A 20,219-nucleotide genomic window follows, 5' to 3' on the forward strand; every position below is an offset into this window, starting at 1 on the left:
AGCAAGCGCGCGTCTCTCCGCACTCGATGCTGAGCGCAGAGAGAACGACGACCGCACATCAAATTGGCGATTCGCCTTGTTCCATCATTCAGTTGTTGTCCTTTTCCCCATCAATCGGCAGTTGTCATCGGGCGATTGCGTCTTGCGGACGTGGAGAAAATTTCGGATTCGCGACTACGAAGGTAAATACTTCACGCACAGTCTGACAGTTCCTTATGGGATTTTACTGTGGAGGAACAAGAATGGGTGATTGGCGGCCATGTTTCACGCACAGTCTGACAGATAGCAATGAGATTTTGCCATAAGAGTGAGTAGAGGCATTACTTTCGTATTCGCGAATAGAAAGGAAACTTCTTTCCCAGAGTTGTGTTTCTTCCTGGGGGAGGCAGAAGTGAAAAATCAATTCCATTATATTTGAATGCGCAAATTGTTCGTGAATAGTTTTTCCTCGCAGTGAGAGTTTTCATTTTATTTAGTTTGGTAAAGTTAAGGTACACTTGAAAGATATTCAAATGCGTTTCGAAGAAGGGTGTATAGTCGAGTAACATTTATGCAGTTGCAGCACAGTGAAGTAATGCAAATTATGCAAAAAAATATGAAGTCGGTTCAATATAATTCGTCTTCTTCATAGGTCGGGCATTCCGGGGTGCGATGGTGTTTGTGAAATTTATCGTTTTGTGCGGAGCAAGCTGGTCGATTGAATAAAGAAAAAGGAAGAGGGTTTTTTTTCGCAAATTTTTCTTCCTCATCTGTCTTGCCACTTTGCATTACTGCAAATTTTTTCTTGGTGAAGTGCTTTCTCATTGTGCTAGTTCGATTAAACTGGGTGAGAAACGAAACAAGTGAAAATATAATTACCGCTGGTTTTGCAAAATGAGAAAATAATGTAAAAGACGTGTGAAAACGTAGGAAAATAATACATAATACTAGTGAAGTAAATCAAATTTGTAAAATTGATTTACACAGTTCCAAGTACAACTGGAGATAATAGGAAGTGCATTTACTCTCCAGGTGAAGTGAAAGTTTTACTGCACCGCGACTTGTCAAGTGTAACAACGTCATAGCAGGAGGGAGTTGGTAAATATAGTGCCGCAAATTGGTTGCCGCAGAGGAATTTCGCGCAATCTCCGGGTCTGCGCTGAGTGAGATACAAACGATTCAAACGTGGATATCGTACTACTGAAACGTTGTTCGACACGCGGTTAGATACCGTTAGGAGAGTCACACGTGTGTAGAAGAGAGCCGATTGCGTTGGGATTGTTTCAGAAGTATCGCCACGGCGCAAACGTAAACAACATGGAATCGCTGCCGACGTCGAACACCACAGTGGTAACTAGGAATGGTGTTCAAAAGCTGGAGCCCGATAATGCCACCAATGCTTCAACGGTTAAGAAAACACAAATGCAGAAGCAGCCAAAAGAAATTCACTATGTCAACCCGTTTGTGCATAAACTTATCTGGGACGATCCTATTGATAAAGTGAAGGTAAGTGTACAAGTAGCGGAATGAATAATTATGCATTTCATTTCTCGTCATAAGAATTTTATTCTGAGATATTGTAATAAGTAATGCACAGTACTTTCGTAGCTTTACAGTCAAATGAACCTCAAAGCCTCAAAGCAGGTTATGTTGCTGGAATCTTGAGCATAGAGAATATCGAAGGGTAACATCATTAGAAACCATAAACGATAACATCCTAATTCTAAGTTTAGAATAGTTGAAGGTCTTTACACCTTTTTTTAACTCACTTAACCCTTTCAGGCCCTACACACTTAATGTTTTTTACCGGGATCTCAGGAAAATGTTGAACTTTTACCGAGAATCGCACAGCCGTGCCCCAGCAAACATGTTTTTTGCCGAGATTTCTGTCAAAATTGCTGATAATCAGCAAATAATTTGCCGAAAATCAGCTAACAAACGCTATTTTTGTCGGAATATCAGTTATTTATTTTGCTGGCGCACGGCTTTGCGGATTTTTGCCGAGCTGCAGAAATAAAAACTGAGTGTGTAATTTTTCTAAACGGTATTACCCAGTAAATGCAATTTGTGATTAATTATGGAGAAATGACAAAACAAGTTGATTTTTTTTTTAAATGTGCTAGATCAGATCATCCAAACTGTCCCTGAGTCCAGAACTTGCGATCTATAGTTACCATGCTAGCTTTTTTCGTCACTCAAAGCTTGGATAAGTATTCAACCATGTCCATAACATATTTCAGAAGATCAAGAGACATGGTCAGATGGTGTTGGGATATGCTGGGTCATCCGAACCGTCCTTAAGTACAAAACTTGCGATCATATCCATAACATACTCCTGGAGACAAAGAGACATGATCAGATAGTTTTGGGATATCCTGGGTCATCCAAAACGTCCTTGAGTTCAGAACTACAGCTACGACACTAGCTTTTTTCGTCTCTCCAAGCTTGGATATGTATTCAACCATGTCCATAACATATTCCTAAAGATCAAGAGACATGATCAGATGGTGTTGGGATATCCTGGGTCATTCAAACTGTCCTTAAGTTCAGAACTTGCAATCTACAGCAACGACACGAGCTTTTTCATCACTAGAAGCTTGGATATGTATTCAACTAAGTCCAGAATATATTCCAGAAGATAAAGAGATATGGTAAGATCTTTTTGGGATATCCAGGTCATCCAAACCGTCCTTGAGCTCAGAACCTGCGATCTACAGCTAGGACACTTGCTTTTTTCGTCGCTCCAAGCTTGGATATGTATTCAACCATGTCCATAACATATTCTTGAAGATCAAAAGAAATGGTCAGATGGTGTTGGGACGTCCTGGGTAATACAAATCGTCGTTGAGTCCAGAACTTGCGAATTACAACCAAAGCAGTAGATTTCACATGTAACCGTAAACATTTAAAAAAGCCGTTTATTGTAACTATAGCGCTGTCACAGTGCAAACATGCTTTATATTGGCGCTATAGTAGCTTTATATTTGCCAGAAAAACGAAATATGGTTACTTGAGTTTTCCGTCACTCAGAGCTCCAATATATATATTTAACTGTAATTCACACATGCATATAGCAACTTCAAGAAAATATTGTTTAGTAACTGTAGATTTGTAGTTCCGAATAAAAGTGTAGTTTGGGTTAACAGGAATATCCCGAACTATCTTACGATGTCTGTAGATTGCCACGAAAAGCAATGGATATAGTTGAATACGTATCAAAAGTTTGAGTAGTGAAAAAAAAAACACTTGATTGCACCTCAAGGATAGTTTGGATGATGTGATGTCCAGGAGATGTAATGCGTTTGGTTGATCACGTATCAAATTGTCTTCCTGTATCTGATGACCATCCAAGAGATGTAAAACTCATGGTTGAATATATATATATAAAAAATATATGGGACAAAAAAACAACCACAACTGTTGATCACAAGTCCTGAACTTAAGAAAAGTTTGGAAAATAAAAAATATTTAAAAGCTATCTTATAATGTCTTTTGGTCTTAACACGTACGTCCCCAACCCCCATTTTACGACAAAACTCAATATTCAAAACCATGCAGCTCAACCAATTTCTAACGGATTTTCAAGCAATCTTCTGGAATCGATCACAAAATTCCTATAGTTTTAGGAACCGAAGTCAATTTTTGTCCAATGGCCATGGTTCCGGATATATTCCGGGAAGTACTGGGGTTACCTCCCTCCCGGAAAAAATGGTCACTAGCAGATCGGCTTCGAAATCCATCGTGCGACATGTCAAACTTCATGATTTTGCAAAACAAGTACACTGGAGTACATTTCGACGATTTTCGATCGAATTGGCCACCCGCCGGGTACTTCCAGGGCCTGGTTCCCTTGGGGAAGTGGCCAATTTTCATTCGCTCTTGAAACCCATCTTGCGACATATCAAACTTCATGATTTTGCAAAACAAGTACACTGGAGTACATCTCGGCGATTTTCGATCGAATCGGCCACCCTCCGGGTACTTCCAGGGCCTGGTTCCCTTGGGGAAGTGGCCAATTTTCGTTTATATATTGGAACCCATCTTACGACATGTCAAACTTCATGATTTTGCAAATTAAGTACACTGGAGTACATTTCGGCGATTTTAGATCGAATTGACCACCCTCCGGGTACTTCCAGGGCCTGGTTCCCTTGGGGAAGTGGCCAATTTTCATTCGCTCTTGGAACCCATCTTGCGACGTATCAAACTTCATGATTTTGCAAAACAAGTACACTGGAGTACATTTCGGCGATTTTCGATCGAATTGGCCACCCTCCGGGTACTTCCAGGGCCTGGTTCCCTTGGGGAAGTGGCAAATTTTCGTTCAATATTGGAACCCATCTTGCGACATATCAAAATTCATGATTTTGCAAAACAAGTATACTGGAGTCCATTTCGGTGATTTTCGATCGAATTGGCCACCCTCCGGGTACTTCCAGGTAGGCCTGTGCGCTGATTGAAATTTTACCGGCAGTGGCGTGATAGATCATTTTCAGGCAGCGGCGGCGGCGTCACGCCGTTGGTGATCAGCGGTGGCGTGGATCGGCGTGAACCAGTTTCAAGCGCCAAAATTTCTTCAAAAGTTCGTCAAGGAATTCTTCCAGAAGTTCCTCCACTAGATTTTTTAAAAGATCGTCAAGAAATTCCTTTGGACATTCCTCCGTAAGTGCCTCTGGGAAGTTCCTCCAGAAACTCCTTCCGGATTTCGCCTGGAAGTTCCTCCAGGAATTCCTCCGGAAGTTCCTCCAGGAATTCCTCCGGAAGTTCCTCCAGGAATTCCTCCGGAAGTTTCTCCAGGAATTCCTCCGGAAGTTCCTCCAGGAATTCCTCCGGAAGTTCCTCCAGGAATTCCTCCGGAAGTTCCTCCAGGAATTCCTCCGGAAGTTCCTCCAGGAATTCCTCCGGAAGTTCCTCCAGGAATTCCTCCGGAAGTTCCTCCAGGAATTCCTCCGGAAGTTCCTCCAGGAATTCCTCCGGAAGTTCCTCCAGGAATTCCTCCGGAAGTTCCTCCAGGAATTCCTCCGGAAGTTCCTCCAGGAATTCCTCCGGAAGTTCCTCCAGGAATTCCTCCGGAAGTTCCTCCAGGAATTCCTCCGGAAGTTCCTCCAGTAATTCCTCCGAAGTTCCTCCAGGAATTCCTCCGAAGTTCCTCCAGGAATTCCTCCGGAAGTTCCTCCAGGAATTCCTCCGAAGTTCCTCCAGGAATTCCTCCGGAAGTTCCTCCAGGAATTCCTCCGGAAGTTCCTCCAGGAATTCCTCCGGAAGTTCCTCCAGGAATTCCTCCGGAAGTTCCTCCAGGAATTCCTCCGAAGTTCCTCCAGGAATTCCTCCGGAAGTTCCTCCAGGAATTCCTCCGAAGTTCCTCCAGGAATTCCTCCGGAAGTTCCTCCAGGAATTCCTCCGGAAGTTCCTCCAGGAATTCCTCCGGAAGTTCCTCCAGGAATTCCTCCGGAAGTTCCTCCAGGAATTCCTCCGGAAGTTCCTCCAGGAATTCCTCCGGAAGTTCCTCCAGGAATTCCTCCGGAAGTTCCTCCAGGAATTCCTCCGAAGTTCCTCCAGGAATTCCTCCGGAAGTTCCTCCAGGAATTCCTCCGGAAGTTCCTCCAGGAATTCCTCCGGAAGTTCCTCCAGGAATTCCTCCGAAGTTCCTCCAGGAATTCCTCCGGAAGTTCCTCCAGGAATTCCTCCGGAAGTTCCTCCAGGAATTCCTCCGAAGTTCCTCCAGGAATTCCTCCGGAAGTTCCTCCAGGAATTCCTCCGGAAGTTCCTCCAGGAATTCCTCCGGAAGTTCCTCCAGGAATTCCTCCGGAAGTTCCTCCAGGAATTCCTCCGGAAGTTCCTCCAGGAATTCCTCGGAAGTTCCTCCAGGAATTCCTCCGGAAGTTCCTCCAGGAATTCCTCCGGAAGTTCCTCCAGGAATTCCTCGGAAGTTCCTCCAGGAATTCCTCGGAAGTTCCTCCAGGAATTCCTCCGGAAGTTCCTCCAGGAATTCCTCCGGAAGTTCCTCCAGGAATTCCTCCGGAAGTTCCTCCAGGAATTCCTCCGGAAGTTCCTCCAGGAATTCCTTCGGAAGTTCCTCCAGGAATTCCTCCGAAAGTTCCTCCAGGAATTCCTCCGAAAGTTCCTCCAGGAATTCCTCCGCAAGTTCCTCCAGGAATTCCTCCGGGAGTTCGTCCAGGAAATCCTCCGGAAGTTATTCCAGGAATTCCTCCGGAAGTTCCTCCACGAATTCCTCCGGAAGTTCCTCCGAAAGTTCCTCAAGGAATTCCTCCGGAGATTCCTCCGGGAATTCCTCCGGAAGTTTCTCCAGGAATTGCTCCGGAAGTTTCTCCAGGAATTCTTCCGGAAGCTTCTCCAGGAATTCCTCCGGAAGTTTCTCCAGGAACTCGTCCGGAAGTTCCTCCAGGAATTTCTATTAAAGTTCCTCCAGGAATTTCTCCGGAAGTTCTTCCAGGAATTCCTCCGTAAAACTGGAATTGGCCACCTGGAATTCCAGGAATTTCTGGAGGATTTCGTAGTGGAACTTCCGGAATAATTCCTAGAGGAACTTCCGGAATAATTCCTAGAGGAACTTCCGGAGGAATTCCTGGAGGAACTTCCGGAGTAATTCCTGGAGGAACTTTCGGAGGAATTCCTGGAGGAACTTCCGGAAGAATTCCTGGAGGAACTTCCGGAGTAATTCCTGGAGGAACTTCCGGAGGAATTCCAGGAGGAATTTCGAAGGAATTCTGGAGGAACTTCCGAGGAACCCTGGAGGAACTTCCTGGAGGAATTCTGGAGGAACTTCCTTAGGAATTCCTGGCGGAACTTCCGAGGAATTCCTGGAGGAACTTCCGGAGGAATTCCTGGAGGAATTCCCGGAGGAACTTCCGGAGGAACTTTCGGAGGAATTCCCGGAGAAACTTCCGGAAGAATTCCCGGAGGAACTTCCGGAGGAACTCCCGGAGGAATTCCCGGAGGAACTTCGGGAGGAATTCGCGGAGAAACTTCCGGAGAAATTCCCGGAGGAACTTTCGGACGAAGTCCTGGAGGAACTTCCGGAGGAATTCCAGGAGAACTTCCGGAGGAATTCCAGGTGAACTTCCGGAGGAATTCCAGGAGAACTTCCGGAGGAATTCCAGGAGAATTTCCGGAGGAATTCCAGGAGGAACTTCCGGAGGAATTCCAGGAGGAACTTCCGGAGGAATTCCTGGAGGAACTTCCGGAGGAATTTCTGGAGGAACTTCCGGAGGAATTTCTGGAGGAACTTCCGGAGGAATTCCTGGAGGAACTTCCGGAGGAATTCCTAGAGGAACTTCCAGAGGAATTCCTAGAGGAACTTCAGGTGGAATTCCTGGAGGAACTTCAGGTGGAATTCCTGGAGTAATTCTTCCAGAAGCTTCCTGAAGGAACTTCCAGACGATATCCGTTCGGGGTATTTGGAAGAAGTTCCCAGAGGCACTTATAGAGGAATATCTGGAGGAATGTCTAAAGGAATTACCTGACGATCTTTTTAAAAAAAACTCGTGGAGGAACTTATGGGAGAATTTCTGGAGGAACTTCTGAATAAATTTTGGCGCTTGAAACTGGTTGACGCCGATAGACGCCGCTGGCTGAAAATGATCTATCACGCCACCGCCGGTTAAATTTCAATCAGCGCACAGGTCTACTTGGAAGTACCCGGAAGGTGGCCAATTCGATCGAAAATCACCGAAATGGACTCCAGTGTACTTGTTTTGCAAAATTATGAAGTTTGACATGCCGCAAGAAGGATTCCAAGAGTATACGAAAATTGGCCACTTCCCCAAGGGAACCAGGCCCTGCTTCCTTCGGGTACTTCCCGGAGGGTGGTCAATTCGATCGAAAATCGCCGAAACGTACTCCAGTGTACTTGTTTTGCAAGATCATGAAGTTTGATATGTCGCAAGATGGGTTCCAAGATTGAACGAAAATTGGCCACTTCCCCAAGGGAACCAGGCCCTGGAAGTGCCCGGAGGGTAGCCAATTCGATCGAAAATCGCCGAAATGTACTCCAGTGTACTTGTTTTGCAAAATCATGAAGTTTGACATGTCGCAAGATGGGTTCCAAGATTGAACGAAAATTGGCTGCTTCCCCAAGGGAACCAGGCCCTGGAAGTTCCCGGAGGGTGGCCAATTCGATCGAAAATCGTCGAAATGTACTCCAGTGTACTTGTTTTGCAAAATCATAAAGTTTGATATGTCGCAAGATGGGTTTCAAGAGCGAATGAAAATTGACCACTTCCCCAAGGGAACCAGGCCCTGGAAGTACCCGGAGGGTGGCCAATTCGATCGAAAATCGCCGAAATTTACTCCAGTGTACTTGTTTTGCAAAACCATGAAGTTTGACATGTCGCACGATGGATTTCGAAGCCGATCTGCCAGTGACCATTTTTTCCGGAAGGGAGGTAACCCCAGTACTCCCCGGAATATATCCGGAACCATGGCCATTGGACAAAAATTGACTTCGGTTCCTAAAACTATAGGAATTTTGTGATCGATTCCAGAAGATTGCTTGAAAATCCGTTAGAAATTGGCTGAGCTGCGTGGTTTTGAATTTTGAGTTTTGTCGTAAAATGGGGGTTGGGGACGTACGTGTTAAAGGAGATCTGATGTACATTGTTGGATACATAACGAATCTATGAGCAACGAAAGAAGCCTTCAAAACATGTGTAGTCCTGAAAAGTTTAATACATGTAGAATGATGTACAATGTCCCGTAAAGCTGGTAGATCACTTTTACGTAGTGTTTTACGGTGTAAGATCTACCAAACCAAGACCTAGACTAATCCATTTTTCAAGCTAGGGCAATAAGTTGTGGTATTTCAAGGATTTATCGTATTTAGTGCTCTCTACCAATTGCAGTTTTTGAATTATAAAAAATTCACTTTAGCCTGCACATGATTGAAAGACTCAAATTCCTCTCGTTTGAGGCTAAATTGTATGCAGCGGAAACAGATTTTCTACCAATTAGTTATAAAACCAGGGCCCATCGACCTAGGCTGAACTAACTGCTGCAAAATGTTCGAGTTAGGGTTCTATGGATGTACTAACTCTTCATGAACTGGTAAACAATAGTAGTTCGAGGAACACACGGAAATTCTTTTTACTAAACAACTTCTCTAGATTGAAATGGTCTCGTAGATATAGCTAAATCCCGGGCTTGTAGCTTTACTGGTGATATCCTAGAAGCAAGACAAGGATGTGGCTAGGGCTCTGATGCATGGCCAATTAACAGTATCACTGTTCTGTTTTCCCAAGGAAAGATTTGATAAGAGGTGCGCCTTCAATGAGATTGATCTCTGTGAAGGGTCTAAATAGCGGGACCGTGTTATGTACTCTTGGGAAAACAAAACATAAAACTGAATCGAAACCGATACTTCATTAGTAAGCTTCTCAATAATAATGGAGTAATTCGACAAGCACTTAAACACCAAGGATACGGGGAATGCTACAATAGATCTAATAACTGGTCGCAGTGGCACACCCAAACAGGAAAACAAATGATGTGGAATATATTAGAACTATCTTACAATGTATAATGACCTTCTAGGAGCTGTAATCCATGAGCATAATACAATTAGATACTTTGAGTGACGAAATATCTGCTTTCAAAGTTGTACATTTCAAATCACGAAATCATGAACAGTTTGGATTACCCAGAATATCTCAAAACTATGTCACTATATCCGTTGGCATCCCAGGAGATGTAATGAATACAATTGAATTCATATTGAAGCTTCGAGTACCAAAAATAGCTTCTAACTAGCTGTAGATCTCAAGTTCCGAACTCAAGGATAGTTTGGATGACCCAAAATATCTTAAAACTGTCTTACGATATCCGTTGACCTGCCAGGAGGTGTAATGGATATGATTGAATGCATATTGAAGCTGTGAGTAAAAAAGATTTTCTCGCTGCTGTAGATGTCATGTCCCAAACTCAAGGACAGTTTGGATGACCCAGAGTATCCCAGAACGATCTAAAAATATCTGTTGACCTCTCAGTAGGTGCAAGTGACTTAATTGAATGCATATTGCAGCTTTGAGTACTGAAAAAAATTTCTTTCTTGCAGCTGTAGATCGCAAGTACTCAACTCAAGGACAGTTTGGATGACCCAGAACATCTCAAAACTAACCACCGATATCCCAGCAGATGCAATGAATACAAATTAATGCATATTGAAGCTTTGAGTACCAAAAATTATTTTTAACTAGCTGTAGATTTCAAGTTCCGAACTCAAGGACAGTTTGGATGACCTCAAATCTCAAATATCTCAAAACTGTCGTACGATATAATTTAATGCATATCGATGCTTTGAGTACCGAAAAAAGCTTCAACGCAGCTGTAGATCTCAAGTCCCGAGCTCAAGAATAGTTTGGAAAACCCAGAATATCCTAGAACTACCTAGCGGTGTTTTTCTCATCTTCCATAAGATGTCACGAACATGGTTGAATACTCAAATAAATACGTTTTTGTCAAGTCAACTGAAATCAACTGTCAAAACGTAGCATAAATGTATCCCAAAAACAAACGCGGTCCAATTTCCTCGCCGTTGGTATCCACTGCGTTTCTCACTTATCGAATATCAATTTACCAATCTGCAGAGGCATGATTTAGGGTGATTGTTTGTATTGAAAATACTCCAGGTTTTGCTCCGAAGAATAGTAAGCGACAGAAACTCAATCCGAATAGCTTTTTGAGTTGATATCCCGATTTAGACCCTGTCCACGGATGATGGGATCGACGGTGGTTCGTCAAGTATCTCGGTATAACATGAATTAATGGAGTTGAACTAAATTCATTCTCAATAATTATTAATTCTTTGTATTGCGTACGCATTATTTTATATTCAGCAGATCAATTGAGTCCATAACAAATTTCAATTATATGCATATTATATATATTGTGAAACACACATAAAATTGTTGACTAATTGTAATCTATAATGCCAAATTATCTAAACGAAATTGTTTGAAACTTGACGCTTCACGCCCCTAATATGCGCATTGAACACTGGCAAATCCTTTATCGTCAGCAAACTATGCGTAAGATTAGAGGAGCCGGCAGGGCCCAGTACGAGTCTTTAATAAACTTATACAGAAATAAGAAAGACTTCGGAAGCTAACGATCATCCACTGTAGCGCTTAGGAGTAGTAATAGTTGTCTTAATAGTTAGTTAATATATTCTTCGTAGTAATAGCAGTAGCGACAGTACAGTAGTATCACTTGTAGCAAAAAATAAGTAGATTTGCTGCCGCTATTTTTCTCGATTTTCTTCTAGTAGAGTATATTACCGTAGAGATTTTTAAATTCATTCTATAGACAGTTTAAAATTAATAAAAATTTCAAACTCTAAGAAAATTCGAAATAACATTCATTATATTAGCATCAACTTATTATTCATATTATTAGCTTATCAACTATCATTCTCTATAATAGGACTAATGACGTAATCACCCAAGGAATACTGGATACCATAATTCTGAATAGCTGAATCAAACCTATTTGATCTTTCCTAACCCAACCTATCTATACTTGACTGTAACAATAGAAATAGCAGATAGCTGGACAGAAATTTCGTGAACACTGTTTAAACTTATGACATGATTGTAACTTATAGGATACTATTAACTCAACGACGTATTGACAGACATTCGTTCTCAACTACATCGAAACCATTGTTGAGTAGCCATTGTTGAAGTCGAGTAGCCATTGTTGAAATACCACTAATAGTTTGATAAAACTCAACAGTTAATAATCTGTTTTGATAATATCTCATAAACGATGTCTCTATCTTTCTCGGTACCTCAATACGACGAGATGAATCAAAAACTAACAAGCAAAAGTTACAGTGAAAATTTTTCTGGAAGTCTTGAAGTACTCGACAAAAGTACCTAAAATAAGTTACAACCTGTAACGCGGTAAGTCGAAGGGACAAACAACGGAACATAGGATAACCAAGGTAAATGTTACGAAGCAAAACATCCATAGAATATTTTAATTCAATAGCTTAAAAAATATATTAATAAACGTTTATATTGTTTTGAATTGTCTTGAATCATAGATAACGGGAGTGTATAGATAAAAATAAGTGCAATATAATCAGCGTGGAAAACAGTATCGAAATGGAACACATGTACTATAATGACGGAGCAGTGCTTGTGAAGAGAATACCGGGAGATGGACATTGCTTATTCTCTTCCATAGCTCACCAGCACTACGGAACGGAAATTGGATCTGAAGAACATAACAGCAGAATAATGGAGTTGCGAAACACAATAGTGGACCATATTGAGACCCATATGGAGGACTACCACGAGTCATTAAGAGACACAGTCAATGATCTGAAATACTTATCTGGACATACAGTAGAAACAAAAATAGAAAATCTACTACGACGTCTCAGGGAGACGAATGAATGGGGTGGACAAGAATCAATTGCGGCAGCCGCAAAAGTTTTAAATCGAAGAATCGACGTCTACTACGAGGAAGGTTCTTTAATATACTTCAACCGAGAAGCGGCGGCAGCAGGCGTCATAAGGCTGGCATATCGCAAAAGCAAGGGCAATCGGAAGATGGTCAATAGAAATCATTATGACTGTGTCATACAAAGAATGAGATTAGTAGAAAGTGTCACACGGCCTCAAGAGCAACTAAGCACACCTCTACAACGGATATCAGCTCTCCAAGTAAACGCACGGACGAATGCATCACAAATCAGCAACAGATCGGAAGAGATCAATACCATGGACAAAATAGGATCACAAAATCATGACAGAATTAAAATTCTCAACTGGAATGTACGAGGATGTTCTGAGGAAAGCAAACGGTTAGATATGGATTCCTACTTCCATATAAAAGGTTACAAGATAATTGCACTACAGGAAACAAGAATTGCACAATGCACGATGGATACACCAAATTACTATTGGTTCAATGTCAACAAGGACGAAGGAAATAAAACACGAATTGGTGGCGGAACGGCAATCATGGTATCCAAGGATATTCATAAATCGAATAGATTCAGGAAAATTAGCAGCAATTCGTGCTCATACCTGTGTGATATATTTGAAAAGAAGGTCATAATAATATCAACATACATACGATCCGAAAAACAGATAGAGAGCAGAGAATTTGCTAAACTCTCAAGATTTTTGATAGATCTTCCTTTGAGACTGCAGACCAATATTATATTGATGGGTGACATGAATGCACACATTGGAAAGCTTGACCTGTCGGAAGATGACCATGGTATAATTGGAAGAAACCTGTATCACCAGTTCTGCAACCCGAATGGACTAGGTCTGAAACAGTTTATGCATGGGGCCAGGTTAAAGGATTGCCTGACATTTAGCAATGCAGCATCTATAAACACCACATGGTCCAACGGAAAATCGATGTCACAGCTCGATCATATCATCATGTCTAAGATGGACTTCATAAAGATTCCAGACATACGCGCGTATTACCTTGCTAACCTGAAAAGCGATTATAAAATGATTGAATGTGTCATAAAGAAAGAAACAAGGAAACGCGGTGCGGAACCATCTTTTCGAACGTCGACGTATGCTAAAAAGACGCGATTTGACCTAGAACTACTGAAAAATGAACAGGAAAGGTGTAAATACCAGGAGAAGGTGAATTACCACTTGAGCAGAAATGCCAATAAAGAATTCCTTAATGTTGATGAAAAATGGGCCGAAATCCATTCGTCAATTAATGAGGCTGCTAAAGCGGTCCTTAAAACAACAGGATCTCCACCAACCCCGAGGAGAAGAGATGCAGCGAAAAAATACTTCCTAGCAACACAGCGGAAAATGGCGGATAGGAACAACCCTATATTACGCAAGGAAGCGGAAGCAGCAAGAATTGAGAAAAAGCAAGCTTACGACACACACTTCGCAGAAAAAGTGGATAGATTCCTAGGAGAAGTCGAAAAAGACAATAACCTAGCCCAAATGACAAAGATATTTAGATTCATGAAGCAGCACAAACGAATTAAGCTACAAAATAAACGAATATACATACCGATTCAACATTGGGAACAAAAAATCAAGGACACGTCAGCAGATTGCGAAGATACGCATATGACTTTACTGGAAGAAGATGATGGGCGAGATGCTGGCTCAGAACCAACAAAAGATGAAATCCAAAGCATCATATGGAACACCAGAAACAACAGCGCCCCAGGACTGGATAACCTGCACAACGAGTTTTTGAAATACGGGACAGACAGCCTTCTCGACAACATAACGGAAGTAATGAAAGAAGTTTTTCGTTCTAATCGCGTTCCACAGTCATGGCTAGACACAGTACAGGTGCCGATACCAAAAATACCACATCCTCAAAATGTGGAAGATTATCGCTGCATTACACTGTGTACCAGCCCATACAAAATATACGCGAAGCTCCTACTGAACAGATTAAAGGAGCAAGTGAACCCGCTACCAGCTTATCAAATGGCCTTCCAAAACAAAAGAAGTGCTGCAGACCAGATATTTGTTCTCAGGAGAATTCTAGACGAGAGATGGCGCAAGGGATGTAAAACCATTCTGGTCTCAATTGACTTAAAACAGGCTTTTGACAGAATTGATATAACAAAAACGGCAACAATTCTGGCAGAGCTGGGAGTATCCAAGGCCCTGATAAATCGAATAATAGCAGCATGTCTTCACGAAAGAACGTCCATCCAATGGTTTGGGCAAAGAACCTCTAATGTTAGGAAAATGAGAGGCATAAAACAAGGCTGCCCAATCAGCCCCCAAATATTCATCCTGATGTTGCACCATGTACTATGCACACTGAGAGAATTTATTCCAGAATTAAGATTGGCACAAGGAAATGAAATAAAATTGCCGTGCATACTTGGATACGCAGATGATCTAATGCTAATCTGCAAAAATGAAGAAGATGTAGAAAGACTTCTCTCGACACTAGAGCCATTATTAGCATCGATTGGACTGGAAATAAACGTGAAAAAGACAAAGGTTTTATTCCGGGACCCAGCGGTGGTGAATAATGTTGCTGCGCAAAAAATCGTACAATTTGGAAAATATGAAATACCGGTCGTAACAATATTGAAATACTTAGGAGCTCAAATCACTAGCAGTCTGACAAGAGGAGCTACAACGGCAGATCGAATAAGGAAGGCACAAAAAGCTTTTTATCAGTTGGCAGCATTCTTGAAAGATCATCCACTACCATGGGAAATAATAAAGAGGTTGTATCACAGTCTTATCACACCTGTGGTAACATACTCGATGGAGGTCTCAACGCTTATAAAACGCAACAGAGACTCACTTAGAGCAATGGAGCAGGACATGCTCATAAGTTTGAGAGAACTAAGTAGAGAACGAGCACTGGAGACAGATAACCAGACTGAAGAAGAAAACGAAACAGAACAGCAATCGAATGAGGACAATCCACAAATACCTCACAACTGGCTCAACGGACATACAATTAACAATAAAATCAGAATCGCGAGACTGAACTTCTATGGACACATTATTAGAAGCAACGATAATGGAATTCTAAAAACAGCATTAGAGTACAAAATTGACAAGGAAAAGAAACTCGGAAGACCTGCGTACACATGGAGAATTTGTATAAGACAAGATATCGAAAGAAGTGATATTTCTATTCAAGAATGGCAAGAAGTTGCAAAAGATAGAGAAAAAATGAAAAACGAAACTAAAAACTTTTTGATGCAATGGTGGCATCGGAATATGAAGACATTAGTGATTCATACTGCGACAATGACGGAAGCTCTTTTCTATCGTCAACATTCACTGGCTTCAGTGAAGAAGACCCACCTGACTTCGATTTCAGCTTCGATTAACCTAACAAACTTTAAATATCCATCTAGTACAAATTAGATAAGGTAAGATATGTTTATCGAAATAATTATAAAAAAATATTGATATTTGCCTACTATTTTAGACAGAAACAGAGGAAAAACCTAATCACCAATTTAAAAGAGGAAACATAACCTAACTACAAACTAATAACAGGAACAATAATAAAAGGTAATTAAACACTAAATAGGAAATAAAGAAAATTACACACGCAGATATTTGATCTACATCTTCAAATTGTCAGCAAACAATTTTTTTTTGGTAGAAGTCGGGTTGTTCGACATATGTGGTGGAAAGTTATAGAATTTTTTTTTGTTTGAAATAACAATAAGAGTAATAATAGTGATAAAATAGTGATTAGAAAAATCCTTACAGGAGCAGGCGCTCAAGCAGGCAGGCAATTCAATAGGGTAGAATAGTGATTTTTACAAGGGCATTATTAAGGTCAGTGGTAATACTAATGAGGAGAGTAATTATAGTACAAACAGTAAAGGCGTTCATGTAAAAGGGGACTAATTTATAAAACTATTTGGATCAGGCCTAAAACAGTGACCATTTGAGCAACGTGGCTTAGGAACGTCTGTTATTGATCTAAAATAGAGGCTCATAGAAGCAAATGTAAAAAACCGTGGGGAATACCAGGGATGGACCCGGAGTAGAGTTTTAGTCGAGAGACTGCCAACGGGTTACATAAAAAAAAAAAAAAAAAAAAAAAAAGATATCCCGATTTAGACACCTTCTTTTGCAGTATTGCTTTTTTTGTGCTAAAGAAATATTGTCATGGCTTTGTTCTGCCGTTATACGCATAATTGTCCCAAGTACATAGGAATACCAGCATACATGGGACAAATATGCGTATGACGTATGACAAATATATGTAGTTCTCGCAAAAAAAGCTTATGATGTTTTCAAAAACCATGCTAGATATTTTTGGTTAGACACATTTCTCTGTATACTGCTCCAAAGATAATGTAGGAGGACAGACATCGTCATTCACTTCAAGCATACAACAGTAGATAGAAGCAGTAAACCTCATACATCTTTAATATTCTGCTAATATCTCGGTGTGTATAGAGACCGAATGACTCTTTAACGTTTTTTCTTCTCATTTGGTTGCCACTACTCTTCCGCTTCTCATAGCTTAGCTATTTTCATCCTTCACACATTATACCGATTATACCAGTATCAAAAGCGAAATACATGCACCGACTGTGCCTATACATACCAATATACAGGAAAAAGCCACTTGACCAGGCCTCCGTTTGTTCCATTGAGAAGCTGTAAGAATTTTGAGTACACATGCACTCACGCGGTTTGGTCTGTTTTGTGCTTTACGTTTCCTGTACAAGGGATGAAATGAGCTGAATGGTTTTGCATTCCACCACTTTCTTCTGGTTACTTAACCTGAAACCTAAAGAAATTTATAAACATAATGTGAGTGATACAGAATTTTTGCTAGATATGCACTATGTTAGACATACTGGGGAACTTTTTATAAATTCATTTTAAACTGTCATTCGCTTTTTTCGTCATTCTTCATTATTCTAATAGAAAATTTACTTTTGGTAAATCAATCAAAAACCTTCAAATGATAATCAATGTGGAATTTTGTTTGATACATTCAAGTGTTTGTCATATTTTTTCTTATGAAGAAAAGATCTTGACTTTATAGTCTGTTTTATACGTCCGTTGATGAATGAACGTATATGTATAGACAAACAGACGTAACAGCAAGAACATTTGACTGGACATATCATCGCAAAGTTTTTGGCCACTATTACGCGTTTATGTTGTACAACAGTGTCTTCAGTGTGACCTTTATTTGTCTGTGGTATAAACAAATTTCTTTCATTCTTCATAATCTCTGGCTAAATGATTTCGATGGTGATGTTTTGCTAAAGCGTGTCAAAAACGTCTCTATACTAGCCTCGCAAACTCGCTACCCCAGTATAGAAAATTTGCGAAAACGGCAATCAACTAGTCCGCCAGCACAGTTGGTGATGCGCATATTGGAAAGACTATCTTCTTCTTTGTTTTGATGGGACCATGAATACATTGAAACCGTCGCACATTTATTGCGCTTGCCTGTGTTGAGAAATAAAGTACGAAAAGCAAATTCTGAATGTTCGTTTGTTGGATTGTTGACTTGTTGTTGCAGCGGCATGTCTGGTCTGTATGAAGATCAACTGAATCATCGCTGTTGTATACATTGTAGGTGTAGCAATGTGATCTACGATTCATTCTTCACTTTCAAATGGTTCTTGTTTTGTCTGTGGCGATTAGAGTTCGCTGAAACCGGTGAAAGCTTTTCTATCTTAATTTTCATTTAAATTATTTATTTAGCTTACATCCAAACAGATAACACTAAATTATCTGTAGAACAGTACACTTAATGAACACAATGACGTTTAAGCGATGTCGTGTTTACTAAAATGAACATTTTTTCATACATTAAGTTTACTTTAAATGAATTCCGGTACCGCTCAAACGTCAAATAATAAACCTATGAACTTAGTCCGCCTACCTAGCTGTAATTCACGCCTCGTTGATCCTGCTGGACGAACACCATCTATGCAGGGTTGCTGTCCGGCATTCTTGATCTATCTTTATAAATTTACTAGCTTCATCTACCCGGCTTTGCTCGAAATTGAAAAGTAATTAATGTATTCAATTAAAATGACCAGTTGCAGTACCAAACGCAAATAGGCAGAAAGATAGATCGAGACACTGTGATCGGTTTCTCAATAGGGTGTCTGTAAAGGTTTGTCTTTGTGACTTATTTGGTGTTACGCCATTTGGCCGAATGGTGTTCGGCCTAATACAATTATAGATTGAAAAACGCAACTCTTGAGTTGAATACTACATATGCTCCCTCTGCATTCCTCTTTCCTTTCTTTCTTATTTCTATCTTCTACCTCCATTCTAACTTCTTCTTTTATCCTTCTTCTTCTATGCTCTTTCCTTCTTTCCTCCTACATATATCCTTCTCCTTTCTCCTACATTGTTCTCATTTTGTCTTCCTCTTTTCTCCTTCCTTCTGTTTCTTTCTTCTTCTTCCTTCCTTATACTTCTCCCAGTTCCTTCTTTCTTTCTCTTTTTTCCATCTCCCTTATTTCTTCTTCTTTCTGTTTCTAGATAGATAGATAGATAGATAGATAGGATAGGATAGGATAGAATAGGATAGGATAGAATAGGATAGGATAGGATGGGGTAGGATAGGACAGGATGAGATAGGATAGGATAGGATAGGATTGGATAGATAGATTAAAAATTGAACACCTATCAGCTTTCTCTAACTTTCTCTCGACAAGCCATGTAGAAGCAAAGGTTAACTTCTTGTGTTTTTCGTTTTTTTTTATTTTATTTCAGTTTATGGTGGTTCATAGGTCGAAACTCAAAGAAATAGTGGCTTGAGTGGAATTTCACCGCAATATTCTTCTTCTTATTGGCATTACATCCCCACACTGCAGTGTGCAGTGTGTCCCAGTGCACTGGGACAGAGCCGCCTCGCAGCTTAGTGAACACTAAGCACTTCCACAGTTATTAACTGCGAGGTTTCTAAGCCAGGTTACCATTTTTGCATTTATATATCATGAGGCTGGCACGATGATACTTTCATGCCCAGGGAAGTCGAGACAATTTCTAATCCGAAAATTGCCTAGACCGGCACTGGGAATCGAACCCAGCCACCCTCAGCATGGTCTTGCTTTGTAGCCACGCGTCTTACCGCACGCTTCTTACCGCACGGCTAAGGAGGGCCCCCACCGCCCCACCGCAATAATAAATTACAATTCAGAATCACTAAACATAGACTGGTTGATTGTGTCAGTTCTTACTAAACTCTTTTTCAGAGATTCTAATCTCTTGAAACAGTGACCTATTAATAATTATTGGCCTATTAATAATTATTACCCCGCTGACGTTTGAAAAAAATAACTGATACGATTGGGGTTTTAGTTTTTTATATCACGAGAAGGTGAACAGGAAGATGATCTACTTGAACAGCACCACACCCAGGCTTTATTACTCATTCGCATTACAATCAAGTGGCTTGGTTTTCTTTGTACAAAACTGGAAATCTGCAGATACTGATCATATAATAAAAATCTGGTTATTTGGTTAAATAATTAACACCGGGAATGGGATGGAAGGGGTGCTGCTCGAATAATACTTCTTCTTATAAAAGCTCAATAAGGTGGAAAAATGAATGGTTCGTCTTCAATTCTAAATGCGAGGCAGCGTTAAAATATCATCAGACCAAAGGCAATTTTTGTCATCTACACCTCTCTTGCTCATGGTGTCCGATGGATAATGATAATGATGTTTTCGCCCAACGCTGACGTGTAATTTATTTTCGGCATTGCTTGTGTGATAGAGTATTTTGTTTAA

At 40.8% G+C, this 20,219-nt stretch overlaps 1 protein-coding gene across 4 annotated transcripts in view; it reads left to right on the top strand.

Annotated features, from left to right (window-relative positions):
* Positions 1 to 316: 316 nt before the first annotated feature.
* The window catches only part of LOC134205642 (lysophosphatidylcholine acyltransferase), an 83,939-nt gene continuing 64,036 nt past the window's right edge, over positions 317 to 20,219 (top strand). The window contains exons 1-2 of one of the 4 annotated variants that reach the window (XM_062681087.1): positions 318 to 571; positions 632 to 1,485. In XM_062681087.1, the coding sequence (XP_062537071.1) occupies positions 1,297 to 1,485 (189 nt within the window). In that variant the 5' untranslated portion in view covers positions 318 to 571; positions 632 to 1,296. Of the gene's footprint in view, positions 1,486 to 20,219 lie in introns of all 4 variants that reach the window. The other 3 variants (XM_062681088.1, XM_062681089.1, XM_062681086.1) reach the window with 3 other exon arrangements.

Source organism: Armigeres subalbatus, chromosome 1 (genome assembly GCF_024139115.2).
Source record: "Armigeres subalbatus isolate Guangzhou_Male chromosome 1, GZ_Asu_2, whole genome shotgun sequence".
Classification (NCBI taxonomy): Eukaryota; Metazoa; Arthropoda; class Insecta; order Diptera; family Culicidae; genus Armigeres; species Armigeres subalbatus.